Raw genomic sequence first — 17728 nt, forward strand, 5'->3', positions numbered from 1 at the left:
GGTGCCCACCATAACAGGTCAATGTTGAGGAAGGTCAAAGACAGCCAATAAATTGAAAGCCAATTTTTATTTTTTCATTAAGATTTAATTACTTTATGTAATTTTTCAGAATTGAACCATCATGTCCAAGCCGAAACCTGAGTTGAAAGGTGGCTGAATTGAAGTCCAAGTCCAATTTTTTAAACTATGATATATGTATGTATATATATGTATATAATATAACGAAAAATAAAGGGCGAGAAACAAATGCTCACCCTTCAAGGGAAGTTTAATCCATCGACGATGCCACATTATAGATGTAATTATGCTTTAGCATCGTATCTCATAGTCTTTCTTAATGAAGTGAGGTAAGTTAAATAAAGGGTCTTTAGACACTCGACCAATGAAGGAGGAAAGAAACAAAGAAAGAAAGGGACTTAGCAAAGTGAATATATACATACATACATACACACACACACAGTAATCAATATGATAGATTGAAGAATGGCTGACAGGAGGCAAATTGCTGATGATGCAAGAAAGGATAGATGGACAAAGACAAACGTTTAATGTTGCTGTAGAAAATCCTTCGATGAATTATCAGCAATATAAAGACAATCCCAAAACAAGTGCGTTTGAGAAGTGAGGCATATCTTTGTTCAAAAAGTTATCAATATTATATTCAAGACACACACACACACACCCAGTAATCAATATGATAGACTGAAGAATGGCTGACAGGAGCCAATTTGTTGATGATGCAAGGAAGGATAGATGGACAGAGACAAACATTTAGTGTTGCCGTAGAAAACGCTTAGATAAATTACCAGCAATATAAAGATGATCCCAAAACAAATGCGTTTGAGAGGTAAGGCATAACTTTGTTCAGGAAGCTATCAATATTAAATTCAAGACACACACAGTAATCAATATGATAGACTGAAGAATGGCTAACAGGAGCCAATTTGTTGATGATGCAAGGAAGGATAGACAGACAGAGACAAACATTTAGTGTTGCTGTAGAAAATCCTTAGATAAATTATCAGCAATATAAAGACAATCCCAAAACAAATGCGTTTGAGAGGTAAGGCATACCTTTGTTCAGAAAGTTATCAATATTAAATTCAAAAGACTCTCTGCCCTCTTGGCCAAAAAATTAACTCCAAAATTAGAAGTATAGTTATTTACCAGTTTCAGCCCCAAGGGTTAGCTCAATTGGTCAAGTTCCGGTCATTAAAGCACCTTGCTAACGGGAGGTCACTGGGTCAATTCTCTTTGACACTCTTGGGGTTAGGTTCTGCTAATGAGCCTGCGGGAAGTGATCCCTTCAGGTGGATCTGCCCGGATAATTTCCATGGATGTAGCGGCCACCAATCTCTGGTGTCCGTGAACCACACATATAAACAACAACAAAAAATTACCAGTTTCACTGATTTCGGCTCTTCAATGGTTATAGAAGGAAATGTCTAAGGAGCAGGAAGTGACCACTTTTAAATGCACCAGAAAACATCATAAGAAATTATAACTATACGCTATTAAACTAACTTTTCTTGAACTTTGAAATTAATTTATGCTCGAAGATATGATGATGATAAATGCTCATAATTATCTTTGAGCAACATTTTTTACCTAAGTTATACCTTTTCATTATGCAACAATGGACAACACATATAGTTGGATCTTCGAAAGAAATATTCAGCAGTAGCGAAACCCTGTAGAAGGATTCACATATGCTACAACGAGGGTTGCAAGCCCTCTAAGGAGAAGATTGCACATTAAAGAATGACATGGGACTGCTGTAGGATGCAAATATACTAAAAGAGGTAGCAAAGTGAATCAGAAGACAGTATTGAAAGTGAAAAAAAAAAGATTTCAATAATGTCCAATTGGAGACCAACGAGCGTTCATAATATCTACAAGAAGAAACTGTAAATATAAACCTGACTAATAAATGCAAGATTGTAAATGCAAGGAACAATATGTGGAAAAAGCCAAACAAAACATTTAGTGTTGCTGTAGAAAACACTTTGATAAATTGTGACCAATATAACAGATAGTCCCTAAACAATGGCAAGCATCAAGAAGATCTTCGATAATGGCAACATCAAGAATGTGCAGACAATAATAATACAATCAAGGCTCAAAACTACTATTTAGACAGAATAGAATTAAGAAGAATGTAGTCCTCTGGAGTCTCAACTTACGCTTTCTAGTATCTTTTTTTAAAAGTTCACAATATAAAAGACAACAAAGAGTACATTACACAAACCATTACATGTTTAGTTCAAAAGGTTACAATAATACAGATGACGCTCATTGTGCGTGGTTTCCTTCAAATCGTTATAAAAAACAGAGGGAATGACTAGTGTTTTGTTCTGTATCTGACTTGAAGCTTGGCTATTCCGTGCTGGCAGGACTGCTAAAAATGCTAAGGCAAGCAGCACTTGAAATTTCCACCTTAACATGCTGGAGTTGGACTTCTCACATAACACACTTTCCAAAGCATTCAAATCAGTTAGGAAGCTCATTTCATTTTTCATTCTGCCATTTACCTTCAAGCCAAACTTATCTCCTTAGGTGGATATTCAAAGATTCCGAGTGTCATGAGAGAAATAAATGGTTTTAAATTACCAGCGAATTCAATAGGGACCACCCACTCAGTCATTTACTGTCGTTGGTGAGAAGAATGTTCCCAAGTAGATAACAATAAAAGTGCACGTAGAAAAGAAAAACATTTACCTTGACAAAAGTGTTCACTGCAAGTATGGCAAGGTCAGGTTGACTTTTAGCGTAGTTAATAAGATATAGATAGACAAGCTTCTTCAGCTCCAAATTGTCTGTTTGCATGCAATTCACGACATCCGTGAACAGTGATGAAACATCTTTTCCAACTGTCATTGCAGCTATTACCTTCTTCACTGCATCTTTTTTCTTATCCTGCAGTCACGATCATGAAGTGACAAGCATTATACAACTGCAAGATAGATTCACTTGCATTTGTACGCAAAATACTTTGTACGCTTATGATACTAAGATTGATCCACTACCATTTGCAGGCAAAACACTTTGTATGCTCATGATACTAAAAATTAATATACTACAATTTGCAGACAAAACACTTTATGCAGTCATGATACTATGCAGAAAATTTATTGTCAATTCTAAAAACATTTATCCAAAAATGTGTTAAATTTTGCCTTAAATGAGTTTTACCATAAACATAAGCGACTTAACAGATCAAAGAAGAATCAAAGGCATAGAGGCATTTTCCACGAAAGTTGAAATTAATAACACAATTTTTTCTGTTAGACATAGGCCTCACCCAGGTTGAAGTTGTAGAGTAATGAAAATGGAGTAAAGAAAAGGGATGTGTGTACACATGACTTAATATGAAAGACAAAAACACCACAACATTCATGAGAATACAGAGAATGTCATTAAATTTATGCTCAGCTCATAGACTATTTATATCTTTACAGTGTACACATGATCAACAGAGATCAAGGTATGAAGCACAAACATGATGGTGTCTCCACTCGTGATAATACCTTAATTCAAAATAGGAGGCCTCTTTATATACATGAAGGTACTCTCCACAGGATGGTTCGGGAGATAATATTTCACCCAATTACTTGGAACTTCCTACAAAAGTTCCTATTAACAACATCATATCAATGGCCTTATAACTTGTCTCATGACCCCATAGACCAATAAAGTAATTACATCATAATAATTCTGCCAATCACTACAAGGCAAATCGCAACATGGTAACTAATTTCAAGCTAACATCTGTGCCTTCCTATATACTTGTGCATCACTAGATACCCCATCATGCTCTAAATTGAATAACTTCTCCTGGTATTTTCTAGTGATGACGGACTTCGCTTGAATCTAGGCAATTTTCCCCATTTGTAGATGGAAATATAATGGGCAACTCTTTGTCTTTGCCCTTGTTGTCCCCAGTGTTTTCAAAACCGTTTTAAAAAACCGGTTACCGGTCTAACCGGCCGGTTAGCAAGGCCGCCGGTCTAGACCGGCCAAAAAACCCGGTTGGAAGGCCCCCTTCGCCCAGTTTTTGCCCTAACCGGTGAAAAACCGGCCGGTTTAGGACGGAACCGGCCGGTTTGTATCAAACCGGCCGGTTCCGTCCTAAACCGGCCGGTTTTAGGCATGCTCTTCAAACGAAACAGTTTGTACTTTGAACTCAGTAACAGCTAACGCCTTTTTCTGCTTTGGTAGAGAAGCTTCCGCTGCTTGAAGTAACAGGTTCGCAGCTGAAATCCCTTGACTTGAACCCACTCTGTAACATTAGAACAGTTCACGTTTAAATGTTGTAAACCACCATAACTGGTGTCGGCTAGATAATGCATCCAATCCATTAAAATAATCAGATAACTTTGCCGTGAAGCACTCAACTAAAAATGATGCATGAGGCCAGACTATAGGACCATTAAGTACGTGTTTACTGATCATATAAAATACCACTGGTTAGAAGGCTGTCAAGGTTTACAAGATGTACATGCAGTTCTCAAGGTAACTCTATTTTATAGCATGAGGATTGTGATGAATGTGCTTCTAACTTTCTCGGTACAGAATCTACTAGTGCCCTCAAATGGTAAGTCTATCAGGATTGGGAAGAGTGACAATCCTTGTTGGTAAGGTTTATGCTTCGTTAATACATTTTACCGACCTTGAATCTGAGGCTAAATCAAAAAGATCGCAACGTTCATTGATATCACACCCCAGTGATCCTATCTTTGTGCTTGAGTTATGATTTTGTATTTATGACCACACTATGATTAATGACACTGTCAAAAAGCCACAAGATGAAACAGATTCATGCAACCAACTTCTTGAACAATGGATACCAAAGTTCTGTTAAAATTGGCCAAGGCGATTTAAGATTCAGGAACCTCCCAGTGATTTAATTAGAAAGACAGCCAACTTCCAAGGTTTTGCAGCAAGAATTTCACAAAATTGCCTTTTATCGGAACTCCCATGCACAAACTTGAGTTTCAGATTACATTTCAGTTGGTTTTTATAAGACTGATAAGAAATTGCACAGAAAGCTTTTCTGATTAGGTCAATTGCCAATCTTGGAAATCATCAAAGACAACCATTTATGTAGATATGTGATGTAAGCTCAACAGTTCAACATGAAACTTTGTAATCAACAGATCAAACTTCCTCTTAAGCTGGTGTTCCCCCAAATCCCAAGTGCCCACAATTATGCTTGTTTTTGTACAATTTTGAAATAAAACACCCCATGTGACTCCATATTCCTTTGGAATGTCCTCCCTCAAGCATTCTCACCTTGTCCCAGTAATTGAAAGCTTAAAATGTCATGTACATCTTCAGAATTACGAGTGACTTTTTTATCTGTAACATTTCTCCCTTTGAACTTAAAATGCCTTAGCATTTTTTTATGGTTGCTTTAACATCACATTACCGGTCCTTGCCAGACAGACGGTAAACTTCAAATCTAGGAAAGGTTTCGTTTCCACTTCTATTGTCATTGGTGGCATTGATACTGAGGTTGCAAATCAGGCTGAGGCATCCTCAGATTCTAAACCAGATGATGTCTATGTAGCTCCTGATGATGATCCTGTGTCTAGTAGTGGTGATGAACTTGATGATTGATCATGTGTACACTGTAGACTTGTAGTAGGACTGTAGGCCAATGGCCTCATAGCTTGCAACATTGTTTTTGGACTTTATAGGCCATTTAGAGCCTCATTTCTTATGTATTTTGCTATTTTGTCGATGATATGTATTGCACTCGGTGCCATTTTGATATATTCACCTTTACATGGTATATAAATGAGCAAACTTTGCATATTTTGTATCTATTGGCTTGGAATCATGGTTTTACATCTTAAAAATAGTTTTGTTTCATTAAAAATTAATTATTTAATGTTTTTTTTTAAAACCGGTTCGTTTAGACCAAACCAGTCCCGGTTAGACCGGTTCCGGTCGGTAAACCAGTTCATTAGGTGGACCGGTCCAGTCACCGGTTCCGGTTTTAAAAACATTGGTTGTCCCTTCATCATTTGCAAAAGGTATGCCTTAGTATGCAATATCATTGTTCACCTTCTTTATCACAGTGGAGGTATCCCTGTTTTCAGCATCATTTTCATTCTCGTCATCATCTCCCCTTTCACAACCCTCCTTGTAGGGTAGATAAAGATCTACTTACTGTTAGCGTACCTCAAATAGTCTTCTATGGGCTGGAGCATGTACACAGTACACCAGATCTGGCTGCCTTCTGTTACAGGCTTACAGCCCAGATCCAATCTGTAGATGAGGTTGCAGCATCAAGGACAAGAGAACACAGTACTAAATTTGGCTTCTGGCAGTTATGGGCACATGTACCAGACTTATATCAGAGCAGGATGGGATAAGGTTATCATTATCATTAATTTCTAGTTGAACGAGATAGCATGCTGAATTTAGTTCAATATAATTTTTAGCAAATTTTCTATTTTGGAGTTTGTTGAAAATGTAGCGAGCAAGGTCTTTTGGTTTGTGCCTTAGCCAGTGAAGACCTCGAGTTGTCTTGATGAGTTAGACTTCAGTTAGGATAAGTTATTTCCAGTTCACTGGAATAATGATCAAGTTAGCATGCGTAGAGAAGCTTCAGTTAAGTGGAGTCTTCATCAGTTTGACTACAGAACGTGGTGGCAGTTAGCAGTTCAGATAGAACGAGTTAGTCTTCACTCTTGATTGAAGGCAGTGTGAGTTATATCTCTAGTGTTGATTGGAGAGAGCACGAGTTAACAACTCCAGTGATGATTGGAAGAAAAGCGAGTAACACTCTCAGTTAACTTGCTATCACAACTCGAGTTCGAAATTTGAACTAGCCTAATTTAACATGGATTGAATCTATAAAAGAGAGGACGAAAGCACAAGGAAATTACAATTTTTTTGTACACGAAAGATTGTGACAAGACAAAGCTCACAAGTTAGTGTGAGAGAGCCTTGATTGTGGAGCGCAAAAATTGAGTCCTAAAGAATAGGAGCACAAGTGCGTTAGGATTTAGGAGGATTGGTTGTGTGCAGATTGTGTGGAGTTGGGGTCCTAAAAAATAGGACTTCAAGTGCACTAAGAAATAGGGCCTGGAACACGCTAGGATTTAAGAGATTAGCACAAGGAATAAGGAGGCCAAGTGTGCAAGGAATAAGGAGGCCAAGTGCGCAAGGAAGGAGGAGCATAACTGAAGCAAGTCATCAAGGTTTGCAGAACAGGTCAAGGAGGCAACAGAGGAAGAATTGTGTGCAGGAACTGAGATCAAGTAGTGATCAAGGCAGACAAGATCAATTGTATAAGCTGAGAGTTGTGTGAGAAGTAAAACGCTTTCTCAAAAACAAATAGCTTTGTAATAGATTTAATTGCTCCAAGACAATCAATAAAATAGCCACATCAAGCAAGCAGGTTTTCCCTGTAAGGTTTCCTGAGAAAAGTGTGTTAGTATTGTGTGTTGTGTTTTTATTCCACCGCATTGAAATTGTTAAGAGACTTTGTATCTTGGTGAAAGTAAACTAGGTCTCAGTTTTTAGATATTCATCTAAGTAGTTTCAGAGTTTTCATTGAATGTTAACATGGTATCAGACAGAGATCAATATAAACTTATAAAGACCATCACCAAATTAACTAGTTAGTAAAGAGCGCAGATCAAGCAGAAGGCTTGAGTTTGAAGAGTAGAGAAGTTATTTGGATAGCAGTATGGTGTTCTAAGGACTAAGGTCAGATCACAGTTTAGAGAGAGCCTCAATTTTCTGCGCATGGAAGGAGCGGATATCAGTGATGTTGGAAGATACTAGGGTGCTATAGTTTGTGAAGCGGCAAATAGTGCCACCTACAGATGCCGAACAGTTGGCCCAGCATAACAAGAATGACACCAAGGCGAAGAGGATCATTCTTGAGGGGATTAGAGACCATATTATCCCTCATCTCCATGAGAAGAAGTCAACATATGAGATGTTTCAAGCTATCTTAGATCTGTATCAGGGTTCCAATGATGCTAGGAAGCTTGATTTGAAGGAGAAGCTAAGTATCTGGATGAGCAAAGGAGAGCCAATCATCACGTATCTTTCAAAGCTCACTCAAGTTCAAGATGAGCTAGGTGAAGTAGGTGTGACTGTAGCACTTCTGGGACTTCATATGTCTTGGGAGAATTTCCAGGATGCAATCAATGGTAGAGAGAATATTCCTAGCTGGAAAGATTGTGGAGTGACTGCGTTCAAGAAGAGATCTAGCCGACAAGAGCTAGGAGATCAGCTCCAACAAAGGACGAGGAGAAGTTTTCCCTCGCAAGCAAAGGTAGCAAAGCCAAGGGCAAGAAGGGCCAAGGAGAGGCTAAGTCTAGTCAAAAGGGCGAGAAGAAGAAGAAGGATCTGAGCAAGATCAAGTGCTTCCATTGCCATGAGTTCGGACACTATGCCACCAAGTGTCCTAATCAAAAGGAGTCCACTAAGGATCATGTGGCTGCATCATCTGAGATAGATGCATTTTCTTCTCAGTTTGAGAAAGGTTTCTCATTGATAGCTTGCATGGCAAGTCAGCAGACAGCAGTGTATGGTATATTGATTCAAGAGCATACTTCCACATGACCAAGAACAGAGAGTATTTCAGCCACCTGGAGGAGAAGGAAATGCAGTTGCAGTTGGTATTGTCAGTTTTCAAAGGGAGTCGGGTAATCCTCTCCATTTCAAAGATGTCCTCTATGTTCTAGGCCTGAAACAAAATCTTGTTTCAGTAGCTACCCTTGAGGACAAAGGTTATGATGTCATCTTCAGCAAAGGTAAGGCCTACGTCAAGCACTTACCTTTTGGATGTAAGAAGCAAATAGGTGTGAGGATGAAGAGTCTCTACAAGTTTCAGGTACAGACAAGCACAGCCTTGAGCAACAAGACAGGAAGTGCGCAAAATAGAGAAGCAATCGCTGAGGAGAGCAAAGATCCGAGACAGTCCTTAGAGCAAGGGTAGATTAGAGTACCTGGGAAGAAGCTAGTCAAGATGGAGCCTCAGCTAATATCTCAGTTTGAGTCCCAGCTAGTTGGCAATTGGGCCAACCAACAAGGTGATGAGGAGCAGAGCCCAGGGAGAGTGGATGTAGCCACTCAATCAGTGACTCCCAGTATGGGGAGAGTTGTATCAAACTCTTTGAAAATCCAGTGTTTCATGAGCAATCCAGGAATATTGAGATCAGATGCCACTTCATCAAAGAAAGCATTTAGAAGGGAGTTATGGTTCAGCAGTACATTCCAAATCAGTTGTTGATATATTGACCAAACCCCTTGCAAAAGAGAAGCTTGGTGTAGTGGAGAACACTTTCCTCAATAAGGGGGAGTGTTAGTGTATGTACCTCAGTGTTTGATGGGCTGGAGCACATACAGCAGATCTGGGAGCTTTCAGTTACAGCATCAGCAGATCCAATCTGTAGATGAGGGTGCAGCATTAAGAAGATCAGAGGGCACAGCACTAAATTTGGCTTCCAAGAGTTAAGGCACATGTATGCACACATGCGCCAGCTATAGATAGGATAAGGTTATCCTTACCCTTAAACTCCACTTAAAGTAGATAGCATGCTGAGTTTAGTTCAATTTTATTTTTAGCAATTTTTCTATTTTGGAATTTTCCTTTTAGTTATAGTGCAGATCCCAAGGGGATCTAAACTCCTTCCTTGGAGCCCACTACTTCATTCTCAAGCAGATCCATACATCCAGCACAAAAGCTCGGGGTTCTCAACACCCTTGCCACCCGTGCTCAAAGAATTTCTGATGAGAATCATTTAAAGAGGAAAAACTGCATCTTCTAAAAGTTTTTGAAAATAAGGGCTATAGCAAGCAACAGGGCCTCAAAGCTTTTCTAAGGGCTAGTAAAGAATCAAGGGTTAAACCTTCTCGAGATGATATAATCTCCAGTGTTCAACTTCCCTTTATCCAGGGGACCACCGATAAGATTTCTCATATTCTCAAAAAGAACAAAGTTTCTGCTACTTTCAAACCCCTTATTACCACTAGAAATTCTCTTAGATCTGCCAAAGACCTTATAAACCCTAAAGACATGAAAGGGGTCTACTCCATCCCGTGTTCTTGTGGGATTCCCTACATTTGGGAAACTAGTCGCTCCATTAACCAAAGAATCCAAGAACATGCAGTAGATATTAAGCACAACCGTTCTCGTTCCTCAGCGTTAGCTGAACATGCGGTGAAATCCAAACACCATGTCTGCATTGAGGATTCTCGAGAAATCGCCAAGGTTGATCACTTCCATCATAGGAATCTTCAAGAGGCCATTGAAATTGAAAAGCGCGCTATTAATCTTAACAAGGACGAGGGTTGGAAGTTAAGTAGAAGTTGGATCCCCGCCCTCTCTTCGTAATTTTTTTAATTAATTAATTTATTTATTTATTATTTTTCCTTATATATATATATATACATCCTCTTTGACTTTCCTATTAAAATATTCTCCAATATTTTAATATAATAAAATTTGAATCTAATTGTTAAATATTATTAATTTTACTTTTGATAAAAATAGATTAAACTTATTTTTAATTATGATTATATATACAAATATTTATTTCTTATTATATTATTATTAAGTTAATTTAACTACTTTGAATTCAATATTATTTTAATTAAAAATAAAATAAAATAAAACAAAACAAAATGATAATATATATATAAATTTATTCAACTAATTTTTAACTGCTAATTCCTAACAGTTATTTCCCAACGGCAAACTCTAGAACTAGATGCATCTCCGCTATTTAAACATTCTGATTAACTGATTTTTCAACCTTTGTCCTGAGGATGAACCACATTAGATGGTTCGAAACATCGACTAGCAAGTTATGATGTGATTAATCCAAAAGACATTATCAAAATCAATTAGATCTAATTTTGAAAAGCCTAGCATGGCTTTCTTCATCTCTATAAAATAATAGTAGGGGTATGTATCAGTAAGATAAGACTTTTTCAGTTCAACAGTGATCAGTTTAGTGTTTTCTTGTACCAAATTTTCATGTTCACAATAAATGAAAAACAGTGACAGATTTTGACAGTCAGCTATGTATGTCTTTATAGATTCTAGCAATTACTACGGAAAGCTGTATTAAGAGATTATTTAGTTTCAGCTGTTTAGTTTCCTGTAATAATAGTACAGTGCAAAATCTGTTTACCATGGTTTAGAAAACTTTGCACTTCTTCCTTGGCACTCCTACTATCAACTTCCTTAACATCAATCTCAACTATCTCTATGAGCAAAGACGTTTTCACCTTTTAAGCTTGAAGAGTGTGAATTTTTCTGGACTTTGTGAATGTTTTGCCCAATATTAACAGTGTTTTCCTCCTGTTTAACCAACAGTGTGAATTTGTTAATTGCAAGAATAGTGCTATCATCTCCATCATTTGGATGCAATCCTTCATAAATTGTATTGAATTGAATTAGCTGAATTTTCTTAGCCACCCACGACATCAACCACTTTAAGGGACAAAAGGCTTAAAGCGATTCCAAAATATCAATATTGGTATACAGCCCAACTATGTGTGGTGGTGACCTCCTGCTTCCAAATCAATCATCATGGGGCCCTGTAGAGTTGGCTCTGAACTGTTGATTTCTAAGTTGCATTATCTCCGAGGCTTTTTTTCGCCACATCTTTTTACTTGGCCTTCATGAAATATCATTCCCGTATATTGATTTCCCACGAAACTCCTATTCTGATGTGATCGTATGCCTCACAATGTAGCAAGAAGTGCTGTTATGTTTCCACCTTGTCCTTTTCACAGACCCCTCATTTTCTCTCTTCACAATCCTCCTTTGGCACTTTCCATCTTCTAGTTTCAGTTCTCAGCCTGTGTGAGCTAGTTCTTTGCTTACCCACCACCGCTTGCTATTCACTCCTTGAGATGTGAATTCTGATTTGCTCTTGTGGGTTGAAATTGTCTCTGCAATATTGTTGTTTTATCTCGGAGTGCTTCTTCCATTTCCCTTTTCTGTAGCAGTCCTCAGTCTGTGGAACAATTGTTTTATATATGTCCTAGTCTTGAAACCACCTTGGCACTGTATGTGCCATCTGTTCTTTCTCCTCTTTAATTCTTCTCAATGAACCTTACGAAGAAGTCAATTGTTTCTAATTGTTGCCACTCTCTGCCTTCAGAAGATCATCTTCTTCACTGCTTATAATTCTAATGAATACAGGTCTGTTTCAGCAACAACTTAAGCAGTAGTTGCTTTTATCCTGAGAGAACTTGTTAATAAGCGTTTTTCAATTTGATTCCACTTGTGGAGTGCCTGGTCTCCAATGTCCATACCTTGTTAGTTTTTGTAGCATCGGAAAAGTGATGTCCGTTTCAGCAACAACTTAAGCAGTAGTTACTTTTAGTTTTATCCTGATAGAACTTGTAAATAAGTGTTTTTGAACTCTTTCAGTTTGATTCCACTTGTGGAATGCCTGGTCTTCAAAGTTCAATGTCCATACCTTGTTAGTTTTTGTACCATCGGACAAGTGTTCTAGTATCGATTTGAGTCAAAGAGGCTAAGAACACGAGATCTTCAAAACCCAGAAAAGGTTTCGCCAGATAAGCTTGCAAAACGCCCTAATTAAATTAATTAACCATCATTTAAATTTTTCCTAACTTAGGAAAACTAGTCAATTAATAGTAATTAATTAAGGAAAGATGAGAAGCCCTAGAAACTCACACGGATCTAATTTGAGATGATCTTAGCCGTTGATGGAGATCTAATCATGGTCGTTGGTGATCCAACGGGAGATTATAAGATAAGGTTGATGCGGATGGAAATAGACACGTCGAGTGAGAGGAAAAGCGAGTTCCTTGGGCAGATCGAGCTATCCAGTGCAGTGATTAAGCAGGAAGAAGAGCTCGAGCCAGAGCACAGTGATTGAGGGAGAAGCAACAGAGTATTCCAGCAAAGAATCCCAGCAGCAATACATGGAGGTCAAAATATTTTTGCAGGAAGGTCGAATAACTAATGTGAGGAACCAAAAACCCAACACGAGTCGCTAGAAGAGGATTTGCAGAGTTGTCGGAGGTCAGATCGAGCTCCAATAGGCGAAGTGAATTTCTTCTAGTGGCAAAGGGAGCCAAGATGGCTCATTTGGAGCCAGCTAGTAGGTCGGACAATTTTCCCAAGCCAGGCAATGCGAATTCCTAGAGGTCGAGTTTCTCAGTGGGATTCAAGCAAGTCAAAGGGAGGCCAAGATAATTTGCAGAAGGGAGAAATTTCCTCCAAAATTATTTTGCCGAATTATTTTGCTAGAGGATTGCCAGATTGGCATCCAGATATTGTACTCAGAATTTTTACTATTGCATAATAAAATAAACCCTCATTTGTTGTGCTGGTTTTCCTAGTTGGGTTTCTCCGTGGACTTTTGTCCAAAAACACTGGTGTCATTTTTATTGTGTGCACATCTATTTTCTCAGTTCCGGTTTATTTTCCGCAGCGTAATTTTATTGTGAAGAATTGCAGTGTGATTTATTCATTATTTATCGTAACAAATAAAATGCATAATTAATCAATTAGAAGAATAAATTCCAATTGTTACATTTCAAGAAATTTTTCACATGGTATCGGAGCATTAAAGATCAGATCGGAGGCTCGGAAGCAAGAAGGAGAATTTGTGCAAGTTCAGAGGGAGTTCTACAACATGATTTTCCAAATATGCGCAGGCCACCAACAAGTACGAATTAGCAGAGACAGAGGTTTGAATTTCGGTTGCAACCAGCAGAAAAATTCTATTAGCCTCAAAAACAAAGATTTGCAGGCAGTGTGATTGCCCGAAAGTAATTTCGGTGAGCAGATCAGTCAGTTCGTGGAGCAGATTTGTGCACAATTGGTTTGTACTGGGTTTTGCAGTCGCAGGTCAATGTTGGGTGGAAGAGAAAAGGCACACTAAAAATTATACTCAAGATGTCTTCAGAAGATTTTTCAAATTTCTCCAACATGACCACAAGAAGATTCAACATTCAGGAGGCTACGGATTTATATTCCAGATTGGAGGATGAATTCGCTCAGATAGCTTGCCTCTCTAGCTCAACTTCACAAGGTATCTTGTATATAGACAATGGAGCGTCAACTCACATGACAGGGGTTAGCGAATACTTCTCCAGTTACAAGGAGGAGCAAATGGATTTCCATATTCAGATGGGAAACAACAGTAAATGTACTCCAGTTAGAGTAGGTACAATATAGATTCAGAGGGAATCGGGAGCAAGCACCAGTGTTACATATGTGTTGCATGTGCCTGGCTCGGGTATGAACCTTATTTCAGTGTCTCGGTTATAGGATAAGGGATATGATGTCCACTTTGTAGGGAAAAGTGGTCATCAAACACCAAAGTTGGAAGAAGGTGAAGCAGATTGGAGTTCGAAACAATAGGTTATACAAGTAGTTTGATTCTCCAAAGGGACTAGTTCGCAATAAGTGCAGTAACAGTGCGAGAGACCTGAATGAGCTATGGCAAAGGAGAATGGCACATCTACATCATGGGGCACTTAGGATGCTCAGGGATACTGTAATAGGTGTTCCGGAATTAGGCACGGAACACAATGATGTGTGTAAGGGGTGCATACTTGGGAAGTATGCTAAGGCAACATTCCCAAGAAGTGACAGTAGACCAGATGGTGTGTTACAGCTTATACACTCAGATATTTGCGGTCCTATGTCTACTAGAAGTCTCGGAGGGTACGAGTACTTCGTCACCTTCATTGATGACCATTCAAGGAAAACTTGGATCTATTTCTTGAAGACCAAGAATGAGGTCTTCAGTCCCTTCAGGGAGTTTAAGGCTCTGGTAGAAAATGCGACAAGAAATAAGATCAAGGTACTTCACTCAAATAATGGAGGAGAGTACACAGATAGTGACTTCACAGGGTTCTGTGCGAAGGAAGGCATCGAGAGGGAGTGGACAGCTCCATACAATCCACAGCAGAATGGGGTAGCAGAGCATAAATACATGTCAATAGTTGGGGCTGCAAAGGCAATGTTATACGACCAAGATTTTCCCAAGTTTCTATGGGCAAAGGCATGTAACATGGTTTGGTATATCCAGAACAAGGTTCCTCATAGGGCATTGGGGAAGTTACAACCAAAAGAAGTATTCTCAGGGAAGAAGCCAGAGTAAGTCAATTCAGAATCTTTGGCAACATAGCATACTGCCATGTCCCAGAGGAAAAATGCATTATGTTGGATCAAACTGCAGAGAAGGGGTTCTTCGTTGGATATAGCAAAACCTCAAAGGCATACAAGATCTACATTCATAGTAGCAAGAAGATTATCATGAAACGGGATGTGAAATTCATGGAGGACAAAGCCTTCAAGAGATCTCACGAGTTGCCAGCAGATGATTAGAATGAGCCAGCAACACTCCATTGATCCAACAGTAGGGGGCAACTGCAAGGACAGTCGCACGGACAGTCACAAGGATTTAGTACAATCACCAATACCAGCACGACCTCAGTTGCAGGAGATCTTGTGACTTCGTAGCAAACAGAGCAGCAAAGGCAGGATGAGGAGTTGGTCAATCCTCCCACCATAAGTGGACGTACCAACAGAGAAGGTCGCCAAATGATGAGGGACGTGAAGAAGTTCATAGGAGCCCCTAGGATGAACAAGAGAGAACACAGACAACCAAACAGGTACCAAGCATTGGTGGCACAGGTTGTAGAACCTTCCAACTATCAGGAGGTCGCACAACATCAGGTGTGGATAGATGCCATGGTGGAAGAGTATAGCTCCATCATGACAAATGATGTTTGGGAGGTGGTGTCGAGGCTTGAGGATAAGTCAGTTGTGGGCTCTTAGTGCATCTATAAGATCAAGTACGCTGCAGATGGCAACGTGGAGAAGTACAAGGCTAGGATCATGGCAAAGGGGTATGCGCAAAAGGAAGACATAGATTATGAGAAGACCTTCACCCCAGTTGCCAGATATACTTCTATCCGGTCGATTATATCTCTAGTAGCACAAATGGGATGGAGAATTCACCAAATGGAAGTCAAGACAACTTTCTTGAATAGTGTGATAGAGGAGGAGGTATATATAGAACAGACAGAGGGCTTCGAGACACATGAGAGGGGCGCGCATGTGTGCAAACTGAAGAAAGCTCTATATGGGCTCAAGCAAGCTCCCAAGGCATGGCATGGTCGGATTTACAGCTACTTGCAATAGATGGGACTTATCAAAAGTGAAATTGATCCCAATCTTTATTATTTGATGGTAGAGGATGAGCCACTCATCCTAGTGTTGTATGTCAATGACCTCTTCTTGACTGGGTCATCAGGGCTCATAGAGGACTGCAAGAGGAACCTGGCAGCAAAATTTGACATGAAGGATTTAGGCCTTATGCGTTACTTCCTAGGCTTGGAAGTATGGCAAAAGGACAAAGAGATCTTCCATGGTTAAGGGAGATATGTTACAGAGATTCTGAAGAGATTCTAGATACAGGACTGTAAACCAATGTTTACGCCTATGATTACGAACTGGAGGAAGATTGATGCATCAAAGGACGAGGACGTTGACCCAACCTTGTATTGGCAGCTTATCAGTTCCCTCATGTATATGGTCAAAACCAAGCCAGATATTTGCTTTGTAGTCAACATTCTCAGCCAGTTTATGGTGAGACCCAAGAGAGTGCATTGGACAGCAGCGAGGCACATTCTGAGGTATTTGCACGGCATAGTCAAGTATGGATTAAGGTATACTCGAGGTGATTGTGTCACACTAAGTGGATTCACAAATGCAAATTGGGCAGCCAATTTAGTGGACAAGAAGAGCACATCAAAGTGTTGCTTCAGTGTTGGATTAAGAATAGTATCTTAGTGCAGCAAGAAGCAGAAGTCAGTAGCACTAAGCTCTACAGAAGCAGAGTATATGGCAGCTAGCGTAGCGGCCAGCCACATGCGAAGCTATATGGCTTCGAAAGTTGCTAGTAAACTTGTTTAGTCAAAGGTTGGAGGCGACTGATATCTACTGCAACAATCAATTGCATCAGGCTCTTTGAAAATCCAGTGTTTCATGATAGGTCGAAACGCATAGATATTCGATACCACTTCATCGAAGATTGTGCACACCGTGGAGTAGTTCAGCTATTTTAGAGAACATATGGGTATAGTGGAGAACACTTTTAAGTAGCAAGAGGATCAATGTCAGTAGGCGCAGTCAGATATTGAGGGACAGTTGCAAAGACTAGTTGCATTCAGTTACGAGAGGGACGCAGAACTAGTCAAGGCGCAGAAGGTTACTCAATAGACAATGCAGATACTAGTTGTAGTTAGAGACTCACGAGACCATTGCAAAGCCAATACAAAGACACAGTCAATCTGTAGATTGGTTCTCAATAGCAATCTTTGCAGCAGCATGAGATCAAATGAAACGCAAAGTAGAGTTGGAAGCAGTGCAGGGTGGCACATTACAGTGTCAGTAGCAACGTAGATGCAGGATGGTTCAACTACACGGTGAGCAAATGAATCAAAGTGTACGCAGTGGCTTGGTGGGCAGTGACAGGTTGTTACAGAGGTCAGACATCAGCAGCGTGAGGGAAGATGTTACAGGAAAAGACAAAACCCCTACATCGCTAGGAGGGAGTGTTAGTTTTTGTAGCATCGAACAGGTGTTCTACCCTTGATTTGTGTCAGAGACACTAAGAACACGATATCTTCAAAACCCGGAAAAGGTTTTGCGAGATAAGCTTGCGAAACACTTTAATTAAATTAATTAACCATC

General features: G+C 39.4%; 1 protein-coding gene across 1 annotated transcript in view; it reads right to left on the reverse strand.

The window, feature by feature from the left end:
* Window positions 1-17728, reverse strand: part of LOC149190758 (beta-adaptin-like protein B) — a 185535-nt gene that overhangs the window by 151667 nt on the left and 16140 nt on the right. The window contains exon 2 of the mRNA XM_089412261.1: window positions 2719-2916. Within this exon, the coding sequence (XP_089268387.1) occupies window positions 2719-2916 (198 nt within the window). The remainder of the gene's footprint in view (window positions 1-2718; window positions 2917-17728) is intronic.

This window comes from Pinus tabuliformis, chromosome 3_1 (genome assembly GCF_031772625.1).
Source record: "Pinus tabuliformis cultivar Carrire ecotype Pingquan chromosome 3_1, CPIR1, whole genome shotgun sequence".
Classification (NCBI taxonomy): domain Eukaryota; kingdom Viridiplantae; phylum Streptophyta; class Pinopsida; order Pinales; family Pinaceae; genus Pinus; species Pinus tabuliformis.